Here is a 22611-nt window from a genome sequence, read left to right as displayed (position 1 = left end):
TATTGCCTGATCGTATTGGTATTTCTATGATGGCTACCTCTATGATGCTTGGTGTGCTGTGGAGATTTTTTTTTTTCATTCAGTGCCCAAAGGAAAGCAGTAAGAAAAAATATTGGTTTGTAAGAAAAATCAGAACTGGAACTTTATTCCTTACTCATAGAGAAAGGCAAAACTATTTCCTGTGGTTAGGGCCCCCAATTCACTCTAACTCTAACTGCCTAATAAAATACATGGAACTTATTTTCAGGCTACTTTGTTGACAGGCAAATCTAACTCAAGATATGGCTTCGGGGAAGATCACAAGTTTGGGGAAGAATATAGGTCATGATGACCAAGATTAAATTCATTTTAGAAAACTGTTTCTTTGTCTTTGAATTTTTATTTATTTGTATGGCTCTTTTTGAGCCATTGCCACCAACAATAGTAATCAGGATATTTAAGGCAATATGTTTTTGAAACTTAGAAGATTCTATTTAAATTTAAAACTTTTTCTTTTAAACTATTGCCAAGCAAAGCTGTCGACCCAAACTATTTGGGGGGCAGGGGTGAGGGAAGATGAGGTTATGTTTAATATAATACTTTTGTCAATGACCAGATCTTATAATTGATCACATTTTGAAAAAAACCTATTTTATATTTAAAAAATTGGGGATCTCCAGTTTTCAATGATTAAATGCTAAATCACATTGCATAAGAAATATTGGTTTCCAACTGGATTATGCTGTTATTTTATTAAATTATTCAAAAGTCAAGGCAGAAGTCTCATCGAAACAGGTTAATGGGAGTATTCTTTGATAACTATGGCTCCTAAAGATGGAGGCTGGAAATGTCCAGGGTCTACTTCCAATGGGAACTAATAGGAATAAACCCTATGAATTTGGGGGAAAGTAGCAGCTTTTAAACAGATGGGTTCAATTATGGAAAAAAGCAGGAAGATGTTTGTAAAGCTGCTGATTTAGTTCACTTGTATTAGCATTTTCCTTTCTGGGTTCCTGAGATTGTCTCTTTGATTCTTTGGGTTTTTAAAAAAAATTATCAATGTCTGGCAAAACTTTCTTTTTTTTCTTTTACTCTTTGGCAAGTTGGTAATTTTGCCCAGCAAATGTTTATAAGAACTTTGTTTGCCAAACTTGCAGAAGTAGAGATTGGAGCTTTCAGAATTAGATACATGTGTTAAATCTAAACTCAGCAGAGCTGTTTGGCTTTTTCCATATTGATGTAAAGAAGCTCACTGAGCATTTGACCATCCTCAGATCCCTAGTGGAGGATGAAGTAATTGTTGCCTAGTGCTTTGCAGGTAATTGCTGGTTAGGACTGGAGTCAGCAAACAGGCAAGTAGCAAACAGGATCTTTCTTAGTTAAGTGTGTGAATCTCCAGACAGCTTGTTTTCTTTCTTCTGAGACCCTGAATGGTATTCAGAGGAGCCTTATGCATTAGGTAATCTTCTTTGCCTTGTAGTCTGGTAATCAGGACTCCAGGCGGACCCATCTCTCGATCTGCTTTGGAGATAATAATTTCATGAACTTCAATCACTTCCTGATCTCTCTTAGCAAAGCTCTAAGCTTTTCTGCCCTGTATTTGGCTTTCATTCTTATCCAATCACTGCCACAACCCCTCTAGAGTTTGGCCATTTGGTAGAAATGTAGAAATCCTGCAGATAGCAGGTGCAAGTAGAGGAAGGAAGAGGAGGAGAAGAAAAATTCATTTGTAAATGAAAATAGTTCTTATTTCTATGATCACATCTTGGTCTGGATTAGTTCTTCAGGAGCCCTGTAAACATAATTGATAAATATACATTTTAAAAGGGTGTTTTTACAGCACCATAACCTATTCAGTACAGGTAGTCCTCAATTCACACATCCTTTGTTGTGGATATCCTAAAGTTTGGGACATTGTTTCTGTAATTTGCTATATACGTTAACCATCCCTAGGCTTATAACTCTGGGTGGTGTGTATAGTACAATAAAATGAAACAAATCAGATAATAATACCCAAGTTAAATTATTATTATTATCTTGCTGCTGTCTCCACCCAACGAGAAGGTGCGTCTCAGGTAGGACCAACGCCCCATCCATGAAAAATATAATAGAAATCTACAGATACAGGTAATCCTTGATTTACAACTACAATTGAGCCCAAAATTTCTGTTGCTCAGTGAGTTGTTTCTTAAGTGACATTTTTCCCATTTTATGACCTTTCTTGTCACAGTTGTTAAGAAAATCACTGCAGTTAAGTTAGTAATGTGGTTGTTAAGTGAACCTGACTTCGCCATTGACTTTGCTTGTCAGAAGGAGGCAAAGGGGATCACATGACACTGCAACCATCATAAACTCAGTTACCAAACATTTCAATTTTGATCACATGACCATGGAGATGCTGCAATGGTCTATAGTGTGAAAAATGGTCATAAGTCACTTTTTTCAGTACTCTTGTAATTTCAAATGGTCACTAAATAAACTCTTGTAAATCGACGACTACCTGTGTAAGGGGATTATTTTCTTGCCAAAAAATAAAATAAAAAATACTTATCACTGCTTTCTTCCAAGAATTTTTTTCAACTTCTCCATCTAACCTAAGGCCTTGGGATATTCTGGAAGTGTCCCATCATAATTTTTTACATTTACAACTTTCCTTATATTGTATTTCAAATTACTGGTTCTTTATATGTATCATAAAAGTTCATTCTGGAAGTGGGGTTATTAACCCATAGCTAGAGGATTAAGGGAGAGAAAGAGGGATTTGTTTTGTTATGTGATATTGCTACAACCCAGGACTACCAGATCTGCTGTTATCTAGTGGTCGTCCAGAGTTTCAAAACCCAAATTTGATAGTCTTACTACAGTCCGTAACTCTCAAACTGTTTTAATAGCAAATTGAAATTTCTCTCTTACTTTACCATTTAAGTACCTTTTTCTTCCGGTGGTTTGTGGGAGCCTCCAAAGGACCTTCTTATGACTAAATATAATAATCATGCAAGGGTGGTAATTTCCTTTCTCTCCCTCCACATCCCCCCCCAATTAGGTCTGTCAACCAACAGCCTTGGCAGTTAGAAGGCTGAGGTGACCCTAACTTGTTCCTCTCCCTGTACTTTCTCTGCCCATGGGATCCTGCCTCTTTTTCTCCTTCTCTGCCCCAAGACCTGCTTTGCCAATTCTCTAATCCATTCCACTTGCCCCAACAGCCTGCCTTCCTTCCTTCCTTCCTTCCTTCCTTCCTTCCTTCCTTCCTTCCTTCCTTCCTTCCTTCCTTCCTTTCTTTCTTTCTTTCTATCCATCCATCCATCCATCCATCCTTCCTTCCTTCCTTCCTTCCTTCCTCTCTCTCTCTCTCTCTCTTTCTTTCTCTCTCTCTCTCTCTCTTAAATGAAAGATTTACTTGCCATTTGGAAGTATTAGGACATTTTTACAACTGTAGTACAGGATTTAAAATAGGCTTAACTCATTTTTAGATCAAACTTATCCCCACCCACGCAATTCCAAGAGAATCACAACATAGACTCACCTATGAGCAGGAATCAGGCTTCCCGCACGGCATCCTCACCCCAGCTATCTATTAACCATCCAATCTGGCCTTTGGTCATGGGACCTAGCATGTGTTGACTCATCTCATCACATCTGAGGAAATGGATTCCCTTGGCTAGAAATAGGGATGCATGGCAAAAGTTGTCTCACTGTGATATGTGATCAAATATTGATCAAGAAGTTACCTCTTTTTTAAAGCACTTTTATACTAAAATGGCATCATGAGTGGAGGAGGGAACATGAAGCATTTTGTCCAAACTATATACAAGCAGAATGCGCTCATGTAGGAATTGCACTCAGGGGAGAAAAAAGGTCTCATCAACACTACTTTGTTTCTCAAGTTGTGGGCAACAGTTTGGGCTCCTTATTGTCCAGGAACTCCAAGTACAACATCCCCCACTTGGTTTTGTGCTTCTCCCCATTCCCTACTTGGGTTATTAGGTACTGATATCAACAGCATCGTCTTTCTTTATTTTCTATTTTTAAATTCGGAGAAGAGAACTTTTTGGACAATGGTATCTTGATTTCTCCCAATGCTTGTGCAATCAAATCCAGTTTGCAGACTCTGGATAATCACTATATGATAGTAAAGACAGAAAATTCTAGTTCTTTATTGCCATCTAGATGTCATCTAGATGTCTGCAGCAATGGTGGGTTGCTCGCAGTTCGGTCCGGTTCTATAGAACTGGTAGTAAATCCAGTGGGAGGCTCCACCCACCCGCCACGACATCATCACGGGTCATCTGCACATGCGCAGAAGTGCAAGTGTGCATGCTCCTGTTGCGAACCGGTAGTAAAGTTAAGTGGAACCCACTCCTGGTCTGCAGTGTAGATCTGATTGTTCTTCCAATGCTTTTTAACACTCTGGGAAATCAAGATGATGGGTTTAACAAAAGCATTGCCTTTTATTTTATTTTTGGCAGTAAGTAATGTAGTTACTGGGGGCTTCAGAGGCCACGTGAGGTCTTAGAATTCTAAGTTCTTCATCCTGTTTTATAGACTAATCCAATTCCAATAAGAAAAGTAAAGTGACTCTTATGACAAAAAAACAAAAAACAAAAACAAAACCTATTCTACTGATGAACCTATTTTCCAGCTTGCAAAATTTAGTGGATGTTGGAATTTGAAATAAATTCACAGGACAAGGCTAAAACTGCATTCTGTATTCAGCAAAATACCTCCATTCAGTGTATTGCTATCACACTATCAGAAACTTTCCAGAATTCAATAGATGTTGTTTTAGCAGATCTCTAGGGCACTTCCTGTATCAGAATTGTTAGTGAAAATATATATCTTTCAAAACTCTGTGCTGTACTGCAGTGGTTCAGATCAGCACATGCAAAGGTAAAATGCTTTATTTGGAAAGAAGATAAAGTATTTTAAGATATGTCTGCTGAGGGAATTGCAACTAATCATGAAAGAAATGAGACTGTTTAAACATGACTGGTGCCAGCCATTATTTTAGTACTAAGGTGATTTATGGCTTGGCTTCTTATTACTGTAAATTTTTAGAAAGTTATGTTATCATTTTTCTCTCAAGATTTCCACTAACACAAAAAGGGATCAAATTCACTAGCTGGACACCAGCTTCTACTATTGGAATTGTTTAGGCAATGGTTTAAAACGCTCCAGTTCCTTGTTGGGCCAAAGAATTAAACAACTAAATCCCAGCAATAATGTTTTTGTTGTTGTTGTTGCTGTTGTAATACATATACAACAGTGTGAAATCATAGCTGCCAGTTCTTTAACTGGTGTTGGCCTTCCTTTGCACTGAGTTCTTCCCAAGAACCTAGGATGTTGTAATGTATCAGCACAGCAAATCCAAGCAGGGTGGCTTTTTATAATTGATATATGGAAATTTTGTCAATGCCCAGAATTTTCTATTACTTTGTCTATTTTGGGGTCCCACCAGTTGTTGCTTACAGGCAAATGGTATTTCTTGCAGATGATCTTCCAATGCACCATTGTTGCTACTTTGTCATGCCATTACTTGTAGTCAGTCAATACGATTTTCTTACTGCAGCTAACTAGGCCACTGTTTGCATTTGCTGTCTGTTACTGTTTTCTCAATTCTATCCTTGTATGCCATAGGACAGTCCGCCGCCCGGTGTCCAGCCTGATTGCACCGGAAACAGCAGAAGGCAGGGCATCGTCCCTGTCCCTCCGATCTCACCACCGGGTTAGGCTGGACGCTGGGTACCCTTGTTGGTAACTTGTCTAACGGGCCAGACTGAAAAAGTACTCTGTTCTCCCCCTGAAGCCTGAACTCCCGCAGTCCTACATCTAATTCCACCACTGCTTTGAACCAGTCGGACAAGCGGGGGGGTGGGGGGGGTAAACCTCTGTAGAGGCACGCTTGTCATAGTTCCTTGTCAAGGCCCAGGTGAAAATGATGAACAAGCAAGCGTTCTGACCATGCCCGTAAGCGGCCAGCTGTCTTTTTGAACTCTTTAATGTAGTCCTTTGCAGGCTGACCCCGTTGCTTCATAGTCACTATTTGCCCCTCTGCTGCCAACGTTCTGGTTTCATCCTCAAACCTGCCCCTCAGACTCTCCAAGAACAATCCAACATTAGTGAGCCCCTCTGTCTCTTTCTTCAATTGTTTTCTTAGCCATTGCCAGGTCTTGTCTGCCTTGCCTGCTAATTTTTTATGTACTGGCCATATAATACATTGCTTTCCCTTGCCATGTCTTTTTCCCAGTCTTTATCTGATCTTTTTTAAAGCTAGTTTGGTCTCTCCAGTGCTCAGTAAGCCTTCCGGGTATATTAGCTTCAGTGCATCTTCTTCAGTGTCCTTCAGATATTCTTCAAATGTTCCTTTTTCTTCTTCAACTGTCTGCCATACTTGCAATATTCCACAGCCACCTATTTTCCTTGGTAAATACACTCTCTCAAGGTCATTGCATGGATGAAGAGTATGGTTCATTTTCATTATTTTTACAGTCTTCCCATCCAGAGCCTTTAGTTCTGCTTGAGTCCAGTCCACTATTCCAGCAGTATATCTAATGACTGAAATTATTGCTTTGCCTTATTATGATGATTAATCTTCAATTTGATTCACAGTCTGAATTATTATTGATCATTGCACAGTCAGCCAGATGTTCAGACTGAGTTTGGCATTTTTGTCTACCTATCAAGTCCTTACCAAGGGCCTGGGATAGGCAGATCTGGATGTTGGATGGAAGCTGTTCCAAGTAAAGCCACCTTCTGTAATTGACTGATGGTAAATTATTAATATTATATACTTTATTCATTAAACATGAAACTCAGTCAACTGAGCATTCAAAAATGCATCACAAATATCATTGACTGGTGCTAATGGTTGATGCGGGTTGCTGCCAGCGTCCTAGGTATCAACCAAGTACCTTCTTAAGATGTACGATGTTCCAAGTAGCACAGTTTTTTGCAGTTCTGCTGGTGTTATTTCAGGAAGCTGCAATTTGTTGCTGTATCTTTTAAAATTCTTGGACATGGTACCAAGTACCCCGATGGCTATGGGTATCAATGTTACATGGCCAGGTCGCAATATTTTATGATTTTTTCCAGTTCTTTTTCTTCAACTCTGGCATCTCCTGGTATCTCAATGTCAATAAATTGTACATTTTGGTTTTCAACAACTGTGATATCTGGAGTGTTGTGTTCCAAATGACGATCCATCTATATTCGAAAACCCCACAAAATCTTCACCTTCTCATTTTCTATAACTTTTTCCACTTTATGTTCCCATGACTTTTTGGATACAAGTAAGTCATAGTTTTTTCATAATGACCAGTGGATTAATTTAGCAACTCAGTTGTGTCTAGCTTTGTAATCAGTTTGTGTGATTTTGCTGCATTCACATATTAAATGTGAAACAATTTCAACTTTGTTGTTGCAAAGTTGGCAATTTGGATTGTTGGTGGATTTTTGTATCTTCGCTTTCATGGCTTTAGTTTGTAGTTCTTGTTCTTGAGCAGCGAGTATTAAACTTTCTGTTTCTTTCTTGATGATTCCCATCTTAAGCCATGCCCATGTAAAGTTGTCATCACATTTTCCTTCAATGTTTTTCAAGTGCTGTCCATGCAAAGCTTTGGTTTTCCATCTATTTAATCTGTCATCCAGTTGTTTTTCCTTATATTCTGCCTTTGTTTCTCTTGTTTTTATAATGTTCTCCATTTCCATAGCCTGCAGCAATTTTTCTGTACTTTGGTTCACATAATCATTCAAACTTCATTTTTCTTCTTCTACAGTTTGATGGATTTGCAATAGTCCTTTGCCCCCTGTTTTTCTTGGCAGGTACAACTTGTCGATGTCACTTCATGGATGTAAAGCGTGGTACATATTCAAAAGTTTTCCGGTCCAAGTTTTCCAGTTCAGCCAAAGTCCAGTTGATTATTCCAGCTGAGTAGCGTATCACTGGAACTGCCCATGTATTAATGGCTTTAATTATGTTTCTAGCATTCAGCTTTGATTTTAATATTTTGTGGACTCTCCTGAAGTATTTCTTTTGTGTTGACTCTTTGACTTTTCCATTCAAGATGTTATCTGCTTCCAATATGCCTAGATATTTGTAACCATCATCCTTTGCTAATGCTTTCACTATGTTTCCATTTCCCAGTTCTATTCCTTCTATTTTTTCCATTTTTCCTTGCTGCATGGATTTTTTATTTTTATTATTATTAGTAGTAGTATTAGTATTAGTATTAGTATTGATAATAATAAATCAGTTTGATTTATAGTCTAGGATTGGTAAATCAAATCTTCAGTTTGATTTATAGTCTAGGACTGGTAAAAACTTAACTGTTCAAATCCTAACCAAGGACCTAAGAGCTGTTAATGTAATGTCTGAGTATATAGGCAGTTCCGAGTAAGGTGGTTTTTTTTTTTGCAAAGTCAGAATATTCAGGTCTAATAACTTCAAAATGTCCATGTATCTAGGCAATCCTTTGGGTATTGCTCCAAAGGCTCATATTACTATTGATTTCTTCCTCCGCAATCGCTCAACTTCAATTTGCAGATCACAATATTTTGTTATATTTTCAGCTGTTTCTTTTCAATTCGTGTATCACCTGGTATTGCAATATCAATGAACCAGACTTTTTTCTGTTCTACAATAGTCATGTCAGGCGTATTGTGGGCCAGATGTCTGTCTGTTTGGATCTGAAAGTCCCACAGGATCTTGACTTGCTCATTTTCAAGAACTTTGTCAATTTGGTATTCCCAGTAATATTATTATTTCCCTTTGGATATAAATTGGTACCTTGATATATTTTGTCTGTTTGTGAGAGCAAAAGAAAGTTTCTGAGTTCCCCTTTATTTTATTCATAGAAGCAATAATAAAATCTATTAACATTCCCCCCTTCTTTATATAAGAATTTCCATACAGAAATATTTGTTTGTGAGAGGCAGATTTGAAAAACGCCCACTTGGGCCAACTCCTCCTCTCTGTTGTGGATGGGATGGGAAAAATGTATCCATTCTGGTTCTACTTGACCTCTTGGTGGCTTTTGATACCATCAACCACTCTATTCTTCTGGATTAGGTTGGAGGATTGGAGTTAGGTGACATAGTGTTGTGCTGGCTTGCCTCCTTTCTTTGGGGTTGATACCACTCATAGATAACTGGGGAAGAGAGATCTTGCCCTCAGCCAGGGGTGAAATCTACTTACCTTCCCTACCGGTTTGGAAGTGCACATGCCGTGTGAGTGTGTTTGCTCTGCTCGCGCGAGCGCACATCCTATGCACACGTGGACCCTCTCAGCATGCACAAATCCTTCTGCGCATGCACAGAGAATAAAATATAGGTTACTTCCTGGTTAAAAGCAGGAAGTAACGATGACCAGGTGGGTGGGTGGAGCCTCACACTGCCATCACTACCGGTTCTTCAAACCACCCACCACCATCGCTACGATTCGGCCGAACTAGTCCGAACCAGTAGGATTTCACCCCTGCCTTCAACCCTTGCTATGAGGAGTGCTCTCTGCCATTTCCTCTTTTTAACATCTACTTCAGGCTGCTGGATGATCTCATCCAATGCCCTGTGAGCAGAGGTGGGCTTCACATAATTTAACAACCAGTTCACCCCAGCACCGAAAATGTGAGCATGCGCACGGCCTTCTGAGCATGCACTTTGCTCACGCACGTGCTTGCACACATGCACACGGCTTAAAAAAATGCAGCTAAATAGGACGGCATAGTGCCGGGGCGGATGGGTCACAACTACTGGTTCTCCCGAACCGGTACAAACTGGCTGAATCCCACCCCTGCCTGTGAGGTAACATCAGTGTTCCAGGGATGGGCTCTAAAATTTTTTACTACCAGTTCTGTGGGCGTGGCTTACTTTGTGGGCGTGGCTTGATGGTCATGTGACAATTATTTAGGATTTAGCAGAGGTACTGGTCTACCAGGCTTTTAACTGCTTGCAGAGCTGTACTGGTCTAACCATTTATTTTTGCAGGCACTGATCTACTCATGTATTTTTGCAGGCACCGGTCTATTCATTTGTTTTCTTTTAACACTGATCAGGTGTAGGGCAGCCCTTTGAAGCCCCGCAGCAAGAGTTTAAACAGTTTTTTTTCCTCTAGCCATCAGCTGAGACTCAGGAGGCAGCAATAGATTGGGGGGGGGCAAATAAAAGGTAAGAATAACGCAGGGGGGGGGGCCCCAGAACCGGTTCGGTGACATCATATCACCGCTACCGGCTCGGCGGAACCGGGAGGAACCCACCACTGCAGTGTTCCCAGCTATATACCTCTGCCCCTGGCAAAAAGCAATGTCTTATCCATCTGGAGGCTGACAGGATCTGACTGGGAAACAACAGGATTCAGCTAAACCCTGGCAAGATTGACTGGCTCTGATTTGAGGAGCCTACCTATTCTAGGACTATGCTATCTTTAGTTCTGATGGAGTCACACTGTCCCAGATAGACTCAGTGCACAGTCTGGGGTATGTGAATGTTCCTCCTAGACTCACAATTCCTGCTTGAGAGGCAGGTGGCAGTCATAGCTAAGGGTTACCTTTGCATAGCTTTGAGTCATGCACCAATTGAACCTGTTGGATCAGGAGGCTCTGGTGATAGTCACTCATGCCCTAATCACCTTGAGATTGGCCTATTGTAATGCAGTCTACACAGCGCTGCCCTTAAATAGCTTCAGCTGGTGCAGAATGGGTGGGTAGTTATGTGTGCTCCTAGGATAGCACATATTACGCCTCTACTTCATGAGCTACACCAGTTGTTTCTGAGTCCAATTCAAGATGCTGGTTTTAACTTTTAAAACTCTTCATGACTTGGGATCAGATTATCACCCCGAGTACATCAGCCCAGCCCATTAGATCCAGCAGAGGGGACATGCTAGAGATGCCATCTGCCAGAAGCTTACATTTGGTGGATCCCAGGTGGTGGGCCTTCTCTGCTGTGGCACTTGCCTTATGGAACAATTTCCCATCCGGACATTAGGTTAGCTCAATTCCTTTTGATGTTCTGGAAGTCCTTCAAGATCTGATTATGCCATCTGGTATAGATGGTATGGTGCAATAAGGAATGTGGATCTGAAAATGAATATATCAAAGACGAGGTTAACTGTGCTTGATAGAAGAAATGGAATGAACAGCTGCAACTTATACATAAAAGCCAGAGCAAAGATAAAAAACAGTAGAATGTTTGCTAAAGATTGGAAAATAGACAAATGTTAAGATGTGCAAATGTTGGCTTAAAAAATTAGTGGATAATATCTGGTTTGCTGAAATAAGCAAAAACAGTTGTCTGTAAGAACGTTTTGTTACATGCATGTGAAAGTTGGGTATGTTCAATCAAATATAATGGGAATACAGTTCTTAAGTTCCATCGTAAAATAGGAAGAGGCAAAGTTAAGAATCAATGGATACTGAATGAATGTGGATTGAATACAAAACTGAGTGACTATATGATGAAGTATGTTGAGGTGGTACAGTCATTTAGAAAATATGTATGAAGGTAGAATCACAAAATAAATCTAGGGGGAAAGAATTGGTTGAGGAAAGAGGAAGATGAAGTCTTAGATAGATGAAAAAAGGAAAAAAGTGAAAAAATTTTTAAAAAAAGAGAGAGCAATATATGAAGAAATTCGTGGAAGTGGTGGAAACAACGAAGATTAGCTAAGACCCAAAAATACAGGCAAGTATAGTAAATGGTATTGGTAATGGTATTAGCTAAGTTTAGCTAATTTCTTTTCCTTTTCTTACCTCATGCCTTTAGTTCCTTTGGTTTATTGGTGCTTATTCTCTTTCTGCACTTTCCTTTGAACTATTGTGATGGGTATAAACACATGTATCTTCAAACAAATGTTCTTTTTCTTTCACCGTTTAATTTATCTTATTTCATTCATCAATAGGTATATGGAAAAATCATTCCATTTGCTTCAGAAGCAATTTTTCTTTCTTTTTAACCAGATGATGAGCTCATTCATCTGTTGACTCATTTTTGAACTTCAGAAAGTTTCACCTCAGTTCTTCCCCATCGTCAGACTGTCTCTCCTCACATTCCCAGTGGCGTCCCTACTCTTCCTGATCTTGAGTTCTAACACTTTTGGGCTTGCACTGACTACCCAGCTGGCTGAATCCCTGATTTTCAAGATTTGTTAAAGGCAAACACTCAGCTTCATTTCTTACAGCAAACTGGGCAGTTTTCCTTTTTCTGTAAAAGAGGTAACCCTTTGGACTTCTTCTTTCTGGCACACTGGATACTCTTGAGGGTGCCAGAATTACTCTCTCCAGCCACACTTCAGACACATCAATAAAGCAATAAAAAAGAAGGAACTACTTGTCTTATTTTAGAGTCAGACTTAGTAGGGTGCCTCATAAAACATCTTGAATTGTAATCTCCCCACACACAGACACGCATAAACACATTACACATTTAATTTTACTTACCTCTCTTTAATAACTACAAAGTAACTTTTAAATATGTACCAGCAACTAGTCTGAATGATATACACAAACTCTTTGGTACATTTCTGTGCCTGCTGTTTTTGATTTTGATCTCCGGTCATAGCTCTATAGTGTAATGTGAATAGCATTATTCACTAATCAACCAGTCAGTTGACTGATATATGGCTAAAAGTCCAAGTGGCAGAAACTTTAAAGACTTCCCACAAATCTAGGAGCAAAGTCAAACCTAGACTTTATGAGCAATTGTAGTCTTACCCCATAGTGTTTAAAAAAATAATCAGACTCTTAGTACTTCCCCCCCACAATAATTTGACGTGGCATCCAGACCCAAGTTTTGTACATTCCTCCTCCCTGGCCCCCCCATCCCACACTGCCTTCTGTTTTAGGTTCACCTCAGCTCTGTGGATTTGTTTTATGCCTCACTTTATAGGCAATTTAAAACTGATTAATTAACAACAAAAAAAATCCTCAGACATTTCCATGAGTCATTTTTTTCCTTTTTCAGGTCTGAATCATGGTTTTTATTATTGCTCCACATACACATAATAATGCTGGGAAATCAAGTATCCACTGAATATGAAATAGTCTAATTCTCACTTTGCATACTTAAGTCGAATCAATAGTTGTGAGCTCATATCCTATTTTACTTCACCTTGATTTTTTATTCTATTCATCTGGGGGGGAAACTGAATATGATACAGCAATGCTTTCTGATGGTCTGACATATTCTTTAGGGTAATCTATGTAGGACAAGATATCTATGTAAAATGATATCTTGTCCTTATTAGCAGCACCCTTTCTATAAAACAACAACAGATCAATCCGTTCAAGACAGTCAGAAGAAGTTTTTAATGAACTTGTCCAGCTTAATTTAAAAGCAGTAACTCCTAACTGGGCTATACTATGGTGAAGGAAATCAGTCATATGAATTACTAGACATTCTATAGCAAATAGGATTTGGTGGCTATTGTTTAATCTGTGGGCAATTTGAAAGATACCTAAATCCATGGAGGCCAAAAACAAACCTTTTCTGGAATACATGAACTTAAGCCCAATCAAATATTTATTGTTGGAAGACCAGGGTACGTGCAAAAATAAGACAAAACAAAACTGAAATAGGACAAGAACAGAACGTGCTAGAAGCATTAGCACTAAAAGTGAACAATGAAAAACTATACAGAGTAGAAAAAGTACAAAACCACTAAGAACATCAGCAAGATTTTCTTTGCACTTTAATGCACAAGGAGGATTTATTTGGGGGGGGGATCACTGGGCAAATTAGAATGGTCTCAACTGCCCATCTGCTGGTTCTCACCCTCTTTTTCCTGGAACTGGAGATTGCCAAAATTCCAGATAGAATGGCAGATAGCATAGAATTTGGTAGAAAACTCAGGAAAATAATTCTTAGGAATACTTGCTAGATGTTTTCCTTTGTTTTAGAATCCTGCTTCTCTATTATTCTGATAGTTCTCATTCTCATGTTGGTTTATATATTGTAAATGATATTTCAAAGGCTACTTTTGTTGAAGTTGCTATTGATTAGATCTCTGCTTGTAGCCTTTTTAATCCTTGTCTGCTTAACACTTGAGTTCTACTACCTAGCGTTGCCTGCTCATAGTCACCTACTTCAATTGTCAGGTTTCCTTGGAGCATGGTTTCTTAGACAATTTCTCTCTTCCCTCAGTTGTGAGTTTTGCTTCAACCAATGAGCTTCGGTTTAAAAAAAAAGTCATGTTTCAAAATCACTCTATATATTCAAATGTTTAAAATGTCAATGGGAATTCCTCCTTGCTTAATCATAACTCATTTAACCATAATTGAGCCAAGCCCAATCCAAAATAGCAAATCCAGGCTTAACTTATGACTCCACACAAAGACAGATATAAATACTGTAAAACAATAGACATATGGAAATGATAGACATCCAAGAGGGGAGAAGTAGACTGCTGATACTGTTCCCAGCACTTCAATGTAATTGCCTTAGATGACAACGACTACTATTTGCTTACTGTCAAGGCCAATCTGATGAGTAATATTCAGAAAGGAACAAACACAGAGAAAGCAAATGCTTGTTGAATGGGCTCACCTTAAGTCAATTTAAAATATCTGTCCCAACTGCTCACATTAACCGCAGAAGGCAAAGAAATACCCCTTTAATACACTATTCAATTCCAGGGCAAACTATTCAAAGATATCCTTAGGCAATCACACCACTTTTCCTAAATGACAAACAGAGAAAATGGATTTCTCTAGGCGGTAATCTGGTAGATTGTCTTCAGTGTGTTCAATGATACTGGGCTTTCCAGGCTGTGACAATATTAAAGAATACTGAATACCTACATTGTTATCATTAACATGACAATGCAGATTCAACTGGCAATTTTTTCTACAAAGGTTTCTATGCTAGAGAATTAGATAAACTGTTGATATAAGACTATAGGTGATTTCATATTAAACTAGATAAAACTAATGATGCCCTAAAAGCAATTAGATCAGGAGTTCTGCTGCCAAATGATCAACAGTCAGAATCAAGGATCTATGTCTCTGTGGTTATAGAGCAGAATTCAGAACAAGGATCTGGAAACTATGCACAAGATCACTGTATCCATGTTCACTTTCAGTATCATAGGGCAACTTTGCAGCTCAGGAAGTTAAATTTAGAATAGCACACAAATTAAATTTTTGAGACCAAATTGCAATTCCTGTCATTTCTCAAGGGACAGATTTCTTATTGCAAACTGCTTTTTAATTCTGCAGTATTTTGTTTTGTTTTGGCATCATTAGCCTTCATCATAATTGCTGCTATTTGATTGTTTTTCTGATTCTCATCATTTTAGAGTTTTTGCTTCCATATAGAAACAATGCCTAAAGTACTCTGTGTAAAATCCTTCTCATTCCTGTGCCTGGAATAGTTAGACAAGCTACAGGGAAGTGGCCTGATTTTAGCACCAGAAGGATTTTGTACTCTGGACCAGAAATATAGTATCTATGGCAGTACTGATCCTAGATGGAGGATCTGGAGAAGGAAAATGGTTGGGCACCACCAGGTTTCAAACTATCTGTAAACATGGTTGCAAAATGCAGAATTTTATAAAAATTTATATTCTGCATTTTCACCATGGCTCAAAGAACCATGAAAAGTTAGTCAAACAGATTGTTAAGGGCTTTGCCTAGTGACTAACACATATATTTTGAAGAAAAAATTGAGCTAGGAATTGCTGGAAATCCATTTTCCAGAGACATTAACAAAATGCTTTATTTCTTTCATATTTAGGCCACATTTTATATCTTCTATTCTCTTTCTCCCTCTTGGACCATCTAAAAGCCAACAAAAAGTGTGTTTTCTTCTATGAAGAGTCCCTCAATCTGAGATAATAATCCTTTAGAAATGGTTGGGAATTGGAGCTGTTTTATGATGACTTGTGTCATAGTGAACTACTGTTGCATTTTAATTTTCTTTTTAGTAATCAAATCTTTCTCACAGCTTAAAAAAAGAAAATTTAGGCATAGAAGAGAAAGGCATAAAGAGAATCTGACTTTAATCCAAGGGCAGCTGGAATTGTTCAACTTGACAGTATCACATCCTGCAGGTTTAAGATTTTTCTCAAGAGGAATATTTACTTTAGAATCCAAATATCTGTTCTAAAAATCTACCTTAGTTGACTGCGATTGTTGTTTTGTACAATGGTTTTTCCTGGGATGGTTACTCTTGTTTCTTTTGCAGATTCTGAGCCTTGCACTCCAGATACTCCCTCTGCCACTGCTTCACCATCATCTTCTGAAGATCCTGCAACACTCACAGCTCCTCCTTCACCATCTCCTCCATTTGGTTGTGAGGTCTCCATATTTCCCTCACCACAGCCCACTTCCGCTATAGCCTTGAATCTTGAATCATCACAGGTATCAGTTTCTGGCTCACTGAACCCACCTTCTGCTTCCATTTCCTCCCTACATTCTGGCCTTCCTTCTACCGTAACACCAACTGCCTCTGCTTCAGTTACGCAACCCCGCATTTACTCACCTCCAAATAATGCTGGGTCACCTAGCCATGGCCCACATCTTATTGACTGGCTTCCATACCTTGCCTCAGTGATGACCACCACAAAGAGAGGGAAGGAAGAAGAACAAACAACCCTTGGAACAGGCCCACCTGAGCACATGAAGCGGTGTGGAAGCACCTATTTACCAGTACTTAGTGAAGGGGAGAATGTTCATGCTGGTTTCATTAAACAGCAACCTCCAGAGTCAGTTTGTTCACCACCCCCATTTCAGGACATTCCCCTCCATTCTGAGCAGGTACCTGCCACTCTAGGGAACATTCTGGCAGAGTTGAAGACAATGAACCACCACCTTTCCATCATAGCAAGGGCTCTTAGCCACCTTGCATCATCTTGCACAACTCAACAGGATTCCACAAATGTGCAAGACTTGTAAAAGAGGAAATGTCTGCATCTTCTAACTAGAAAAACAGACAGATTGGTATGAAAGACTGTGTGAAATGTAATTACAGACTGTGGCAGGAGTGATTTCTGGGAATTTGCCTGACCCTTGATACAGGAGAGGTTGGGTAGGTTCTCAGGCTTCTTGTTCTTCTCTTGGAATGCAGACCACAGAACTATATCTGTATCAATAAAGTCATTGGTACACACAATAGCTGTTTTTATTTTTTTCTTTTCTCTGTCTCTTACATTATTTGAGATGAGGAAGTGTATATATTCATACAAACCCATTCAGTATGAATGAAATACAAAAATTGCTCTCTGTGAGCATTGGAGCAGGTCGTCAGAAGATAATCTTGGAAACTGCTGGCCTTGTCTGTTTTGAGCCTTTCCGTCTCTTATATTTTAAAATTAAGAACAAGGCACATGGGTATTTGTGGGGGAAGGGATTGTTTGGTTGGGACTGGCTGCATGGCTGCAAGAGGTGATTAATGCTCCCTAAATGAACATTAAAAACATGCACTGTCTATTTAGAAAGTGCTTCTTGGATCTGGATCTTTGTAATTATAGGCCACTTTTCAAGCTTCTATTTCAGGGTAAGATGATCAGGAAAGTGTGGCCTTAAGGTCCAGAAGCATCAGAATGAAACTGATTATACAGACCTATTACATTTGGGATTTCAGCTGGAATATGGATGACCTACGCTAGAAATAGATGAGGGGAGTGTAACCCTGCTAGTTAGAATGACAGAGTTAAAAGGAAACTCTGAGATCATCTCATCCGACCCACAGTTCAACTAATCATCAAGTTATTGTGTTGATGACTCTCAGCTCTCATTTCTTTGATTCAAAATAAAAAAGCAATCCCTGAACTCACTTAAACTCAATAACATGCTGGACGAGGGAGAACAAGCTGAAATTAGCAGGAAAGGCCCTTTTGAAGACTCCTGGCACCAGAATCTGACTTAAAGTTGACTGCATAAATGGACTGTGAGAGAAGGTCTTCTCTTATATGGTTTCCAATCTACAGAATGAATTGTCAAAGGGGATGCCGCCTTTGCTCCCCATTTGCCCAGTATTGGTGAAATGGCAAGATCCCACCACTTTCCCAGAGCGGTTGATTTTTGCTTGCAAAATTTTAGGGTTTGCTTCAATTTTAATATTGTTTTTATTATGTTTTATGATGTGTATTTTTGCATTGCTATAAGCTACTTGAATGTTTATATTAATGGAAAGGTGGGATACAAAATCTAAGAAAGGATGAAGTATTTCTAACAGACTAAACTGTTGAGTTGGCTGGCCCTGCAAATCCTCTAGATCAGCAAAGGAGAATCATATAGAAATTAGGTTTTCAGTGCAATGACAATAGAAGCTGATTTGGCAAGGTATATGTGGCATATATACTCCATGCATATGTGGCATTCAGGCTTCATCTTGTAATTGTATAGTGGCACAGCTTTCACTCAACTGCTTCAAATAACATTTAAGACTAAATCAAAAATTCAGGATAGAGTTTCTAAAAAGCTTCTGATTAACAGTTGTCAAATGCACTGCTAGATGTCTAGGGGGATTCTCAGCCATCCAGGTCATGATTGTCATGGTTGATAACCATGATCTGGATGACTGAGAATCTCCATATACTTCTGATTAATACTTTTTTAATGCAGTATCTGATCTTCCAACATGGTTAATTAAGCTATAAAGGCTTCCTGGCCCTTTCTGGTTTTTGCAGAAACCCCTTCAATCCTTCACACAGCTAAGAAATCAAACACACCAAAGGCCGAGCTACAAAATGATAGGTATGCAATACTAACTGAGGATAACTTATCTTTAAAGGAACCCAGTCAAATATATTTGGGAGCCTGGAAAAAATGGAGTAAAACCTAATAGTCAACATCATGTAAAGTAGGCTGAACTTTTTCAGTACTTCTAACCCTAAAGTATAAGACAGCTTGGTTTATCTAAATGGTTTGGGATGTGCCCAAAATAAATTAGAGTGCTGTTTACACAGGGTTAAATATTTTATGAAAGTTACACTGACATAAGGGCAAAAGAGGACACTACCATGATTCTACATTATGATGTCTACTATCACCAAGGTATACTTGAAGTTCTGCCATATATGATAACAAACATGAGAAGATTCTGAACAAGAAATTTATAAATGAATATTATCAGTTTTCTTTGTGTTTCTGATTTTTTTAAACCTAGTGTTTAGGAGCTGTTCCCTTTAAACAAGAGAGAACAGCATTGCCATCAATAGAGTAGATGCAATGCTAATATCCAAAGCAAATGAGCTAGATATATTGGATTAAGAGTGGTAAGCAATTATTTCTGTTTAAATATTTACAAAATTACTCAGATTTAAAATGGGGAAAGCTACCAACCATTACCTGATGAACAACATTTTATAATACATATTTCAAAGAATAAATTCTGAGTATGAAAGTGATGTTTATAATAATTTATTCTTATCATCTGCCTTTTAAATAATTATGAACTGGAATTAACTCTAAAGAACAAAACAGATTTGATTTTTTGAACAATCATACTAAGTGAAATGTTTGCCAGATTGCCTCACTTTTTTGATTGGTGATAAGTTGCAGGACTGTGTGACTTGATTTATTTTTCTTATGTAAATCACTAATGGAGATTTATGGATTAGGTTCAATTGTCATAGCCTTGCTTCAACAAACCAATCCAAGATTGTATGTATGCCCATATATTTCCCATTTCTCCTTTTGCATAAATGGTTAAAATAAGACTTTTTGGCTTGTAAAGCAAGAGTTTAAAACAGCTGTGAAATAGAGTTTTGAATTAATATGATATATTGTAATTTGATCTGGGTTTACAGAAAACATTCCAATCAACTTCCCAAAAGAAAGATTGCACCAGGCATACCTTATTTGGAAGACAATTTAGAATGGGTGGGGGAGAGTAATGAAAGACTACTTCATTGAAGCTAGCTGCCATGGTTCAGCCTGTACCTCGAAGAAGTCCTCTGAAGATGACCTTAGGGAACCAGTAATAACATTCCTTCAGATACCATCTCTCCTTTTAACTGAATCCAAATATGACAGTGAACTCATTGGTTGTAGTGGTGCATTCTATGAGGGCCAGAAAACTGATCTCCATCCAAATAAGACAGATGCTATTAGTGGATGGCTTCTGTGCCCAGAATGATTGGCTTCAATATGTTTTAAATGCGGTTGCTTTCCCCCTCTCTGAGGATTAATGTTTTATGGGTGCATCATCCATAATGCTGGAAGCACAAATGGCCTCTGTGATATAAAGAACCTTTCACTACCTTAGGCTGGTGTGCCATTGATGGATTATTGAAGGAAGTAATCTTGTAATGGTCATCTATGCCCTGGTAATTTCTTGAGTTTGTTGCAATACCCTTGAAGATGATTTGGAAACTTCAGTCAGTAAAGTTGTGGCAAGAGACAAATTGGGTTTGAATTTCTAAAACATATCTCCATGTCTTCTTTATGATCTTGACTAGTTCCTACTTTGTTTCCAATTCCAACTCATGGTGCTGGCTTGCCCTTCACAGCTATCTGCATGAGTCATTCATCTCTAGGTTGATATTGGAGTATTGGGGGGGGGAGGGGGGAGGTACCTGGGAAAGTTTTCGATTTCATAGGAACCGAAGATATCTGGGAAAGTTTTTCGATTTCATGACCTCCATAGGAACCACACTTATCCCAATTAATTTCTGGTTTGACACATGAAGATAGTTACACATTAGAGTTCATCTTGCAACACTTGTGTGATGATATAAATATGAAGGGCATTACACCTACCCCATGGCAATGGTCAGACAAATTCTTGGTGCAACTAAGGTTAACTGGTACTCTGTGCTGCTGCAAGATGGGATCCGTTAGAAAGTCTGTCCAGGCGCCTGATAGTCCTGAAAGGTACCTGGGGAAATTCCCAACTACCTGTGTGGGAATTCCACTGATTCTCTATGGAGCCTCTAGCAATATATAATAAACAAAGCACCATTACTTCTCTTTTATTACATTCATGGGCTGTCAGCCAGCTGCCTTGTTGATAGTAATACATTCTGTAATAGGAAAAGATGTTCAGGAAGACCTGGCTGGCTATTTGCTCGCTGTGATTCTTTGGCTCACTAGTTTGCCAATACAGTTGCTTAAAAGTCCTGACTGCACTGTTACATTCTTTTTGGCCTGTGATTTATCAAGAAGTGGATAAGGTGCTCTTTAGTATGATCCCTCCCACATGTGTGCTTGGCCTATATCCCTACTCCGTTTTATCTTAGCTGTGCTTTGTGTGGCAACCTAGATTGGGGGATTGGGGCAACATGTAACATGTTCACACTGGTGCAATAGGACTGGGTGTTTTGTTAATATGATTTATTGGGTTAGGGATTTTCTGTCTTCACTGTGAGTTGTATTGTGTTGGGGGAGTGCACTGAGGTAGCTCAACCAATCTCATTGTACATACCATATTTTTCGGAGTATAAGATGCACCAGAGTATAAGACACACCTTAGTTTTTGAGGAGGAAAATAAGAAAAAAGCTGATTGATGGGTGGATCGGCCTCCCAGAATACCCCCAATCAGCTGTTTCCAGAGGTGAATTTTAGCAACAGGTTCGTTGGTTGTGAGCTCTGTGCCTTGCTTTTTTTTCTGCCTCTGAAACTTCTGAAACTCTGTTCCAGAAAAAAACTTTTTTTTCTGCCTCTGAAAGCCTCTGAAACAGAGCTTCAGAAAAAAAGGCTTTTTCCCCCCGAAGCTTCTTTCAGAGGCTTTTTTTTCTGAAGGAGTATCTGTTCTCTGTTCAATCTCCTTTCTTTGGTATTGGTATGTAAATTAACCTCTTCTGATCTGTTGGTTATTGTGTCATTCTCCAGATTTGTTAACATAGTTTGGTTAGAACCGTTAGTGATTCTTCTTTTGTTGCTTGCCATATTATTTTAGATAAAAGCCTTTCAGAGGCTTTTTTTTCTGAAGCTTCTTTCAGAGGCTTCTTTCAGCCTTGGAAATCTCTGTTTGCGAGGCTGGGCGGGGCTACATTTGGAGTATAAGACACACCCAGATTTTCACCCTCTTTTTTGGAGGAAAAAGATGTGTCTTATACTCCAAAAAATATGGTATGTTGTGAACTGACAATAAACATTTGAAATTGATTGTCATTGCTTTACTTTAGGAAAGGGTGATACCAGCAGCTTGAAAGGTCCCTGGATCCAGGACTGTTTGATAATGATTGCCCAGTGTCTAACTTTTCCTTTTTAGAGAAGATTGTGGAGCATTTACTGGGAATTTAACTCCAGAGGAAATGAGTTTTCTGTTCAGGTTCAGGCCTAGGCATGGGATTGAAAAATACTTGTTTACTCAAGTAGATTTCCTTTTGGAAGACCTTGAGGGAGGAAGTGTTCTTATTAGATTTCTTGGTGGCTTTTGATATCATCAGTCATGGTATCCTCCTGGATCACCTACAATGAATGGGGATTAAGGATGAATGTGTTTCATTTCTACCTCGGTATTTTTTTTGTGTCCTTGAAAAGCCACTCCTAAACAGAGGAGGATGGCAAAGGATAGGACATGAGGAAGTTGGAATCACTGCATTCAAAAGAGGAATATGGGACAACATGAACCCATATGTTTTGCATCAAGAACATATAGGTAGTCTGTGACAAATGACCACAATTGGGCTCAGAATTTTGATTGCTAAGCAAGGGAGTTGTTAAGTGGGTCATGCTCAATTTTGTGACCTTTTTTCC

The 22611-nt window shown here is 38.9% G+C and overlaps 1 protein-coding gene across 3 annotated transcripts in view; it reads left to right on the top strand.

Annotated features, from left to right (window-relative positions):
* Positions 1-17076, top strand: part of RUNX2 (RUNX family transcription factor 2) — a 233008-nt gene extending 215932 nt beyond the window's left edge. For all 3 annotated transcript variants that reach the window (XM_060689384.2, XM_034426777.3, XM_034426775.3), the window contains one exon: positions 16150-17076. In XM_060689384.2, coding sequence (XP_060545367.1) covers positions 16150-16859 — 710 coding nt within the window. In that variant the 3' untranslated portion in view covers positions 16860-17076. The remainder of the gene's footprint in view (positions 1-16149) is intronic.
* Positions 17077-22611: the final 5535 nt, after the last annotated feature.

This window comes from Pantherophis guttatus, chromosome 1, assembly GCF_059756535.1.
Source record: "Pantherophis guttatus breed Tessera chromosome 1, ASM5975653v1, whole genome shotgun sequence".
NCBI lineage: Eukaryota > Metazoa > Chordata > Lepidosauria > Squamata > Colubridae > Pantherophis > Pantherophis guttatus.
The sequence above is the reverse complement of the archived record's forward strand: the minus strand, read 5'-3'. Positions and strand labels throughout refer to the sequence as shown.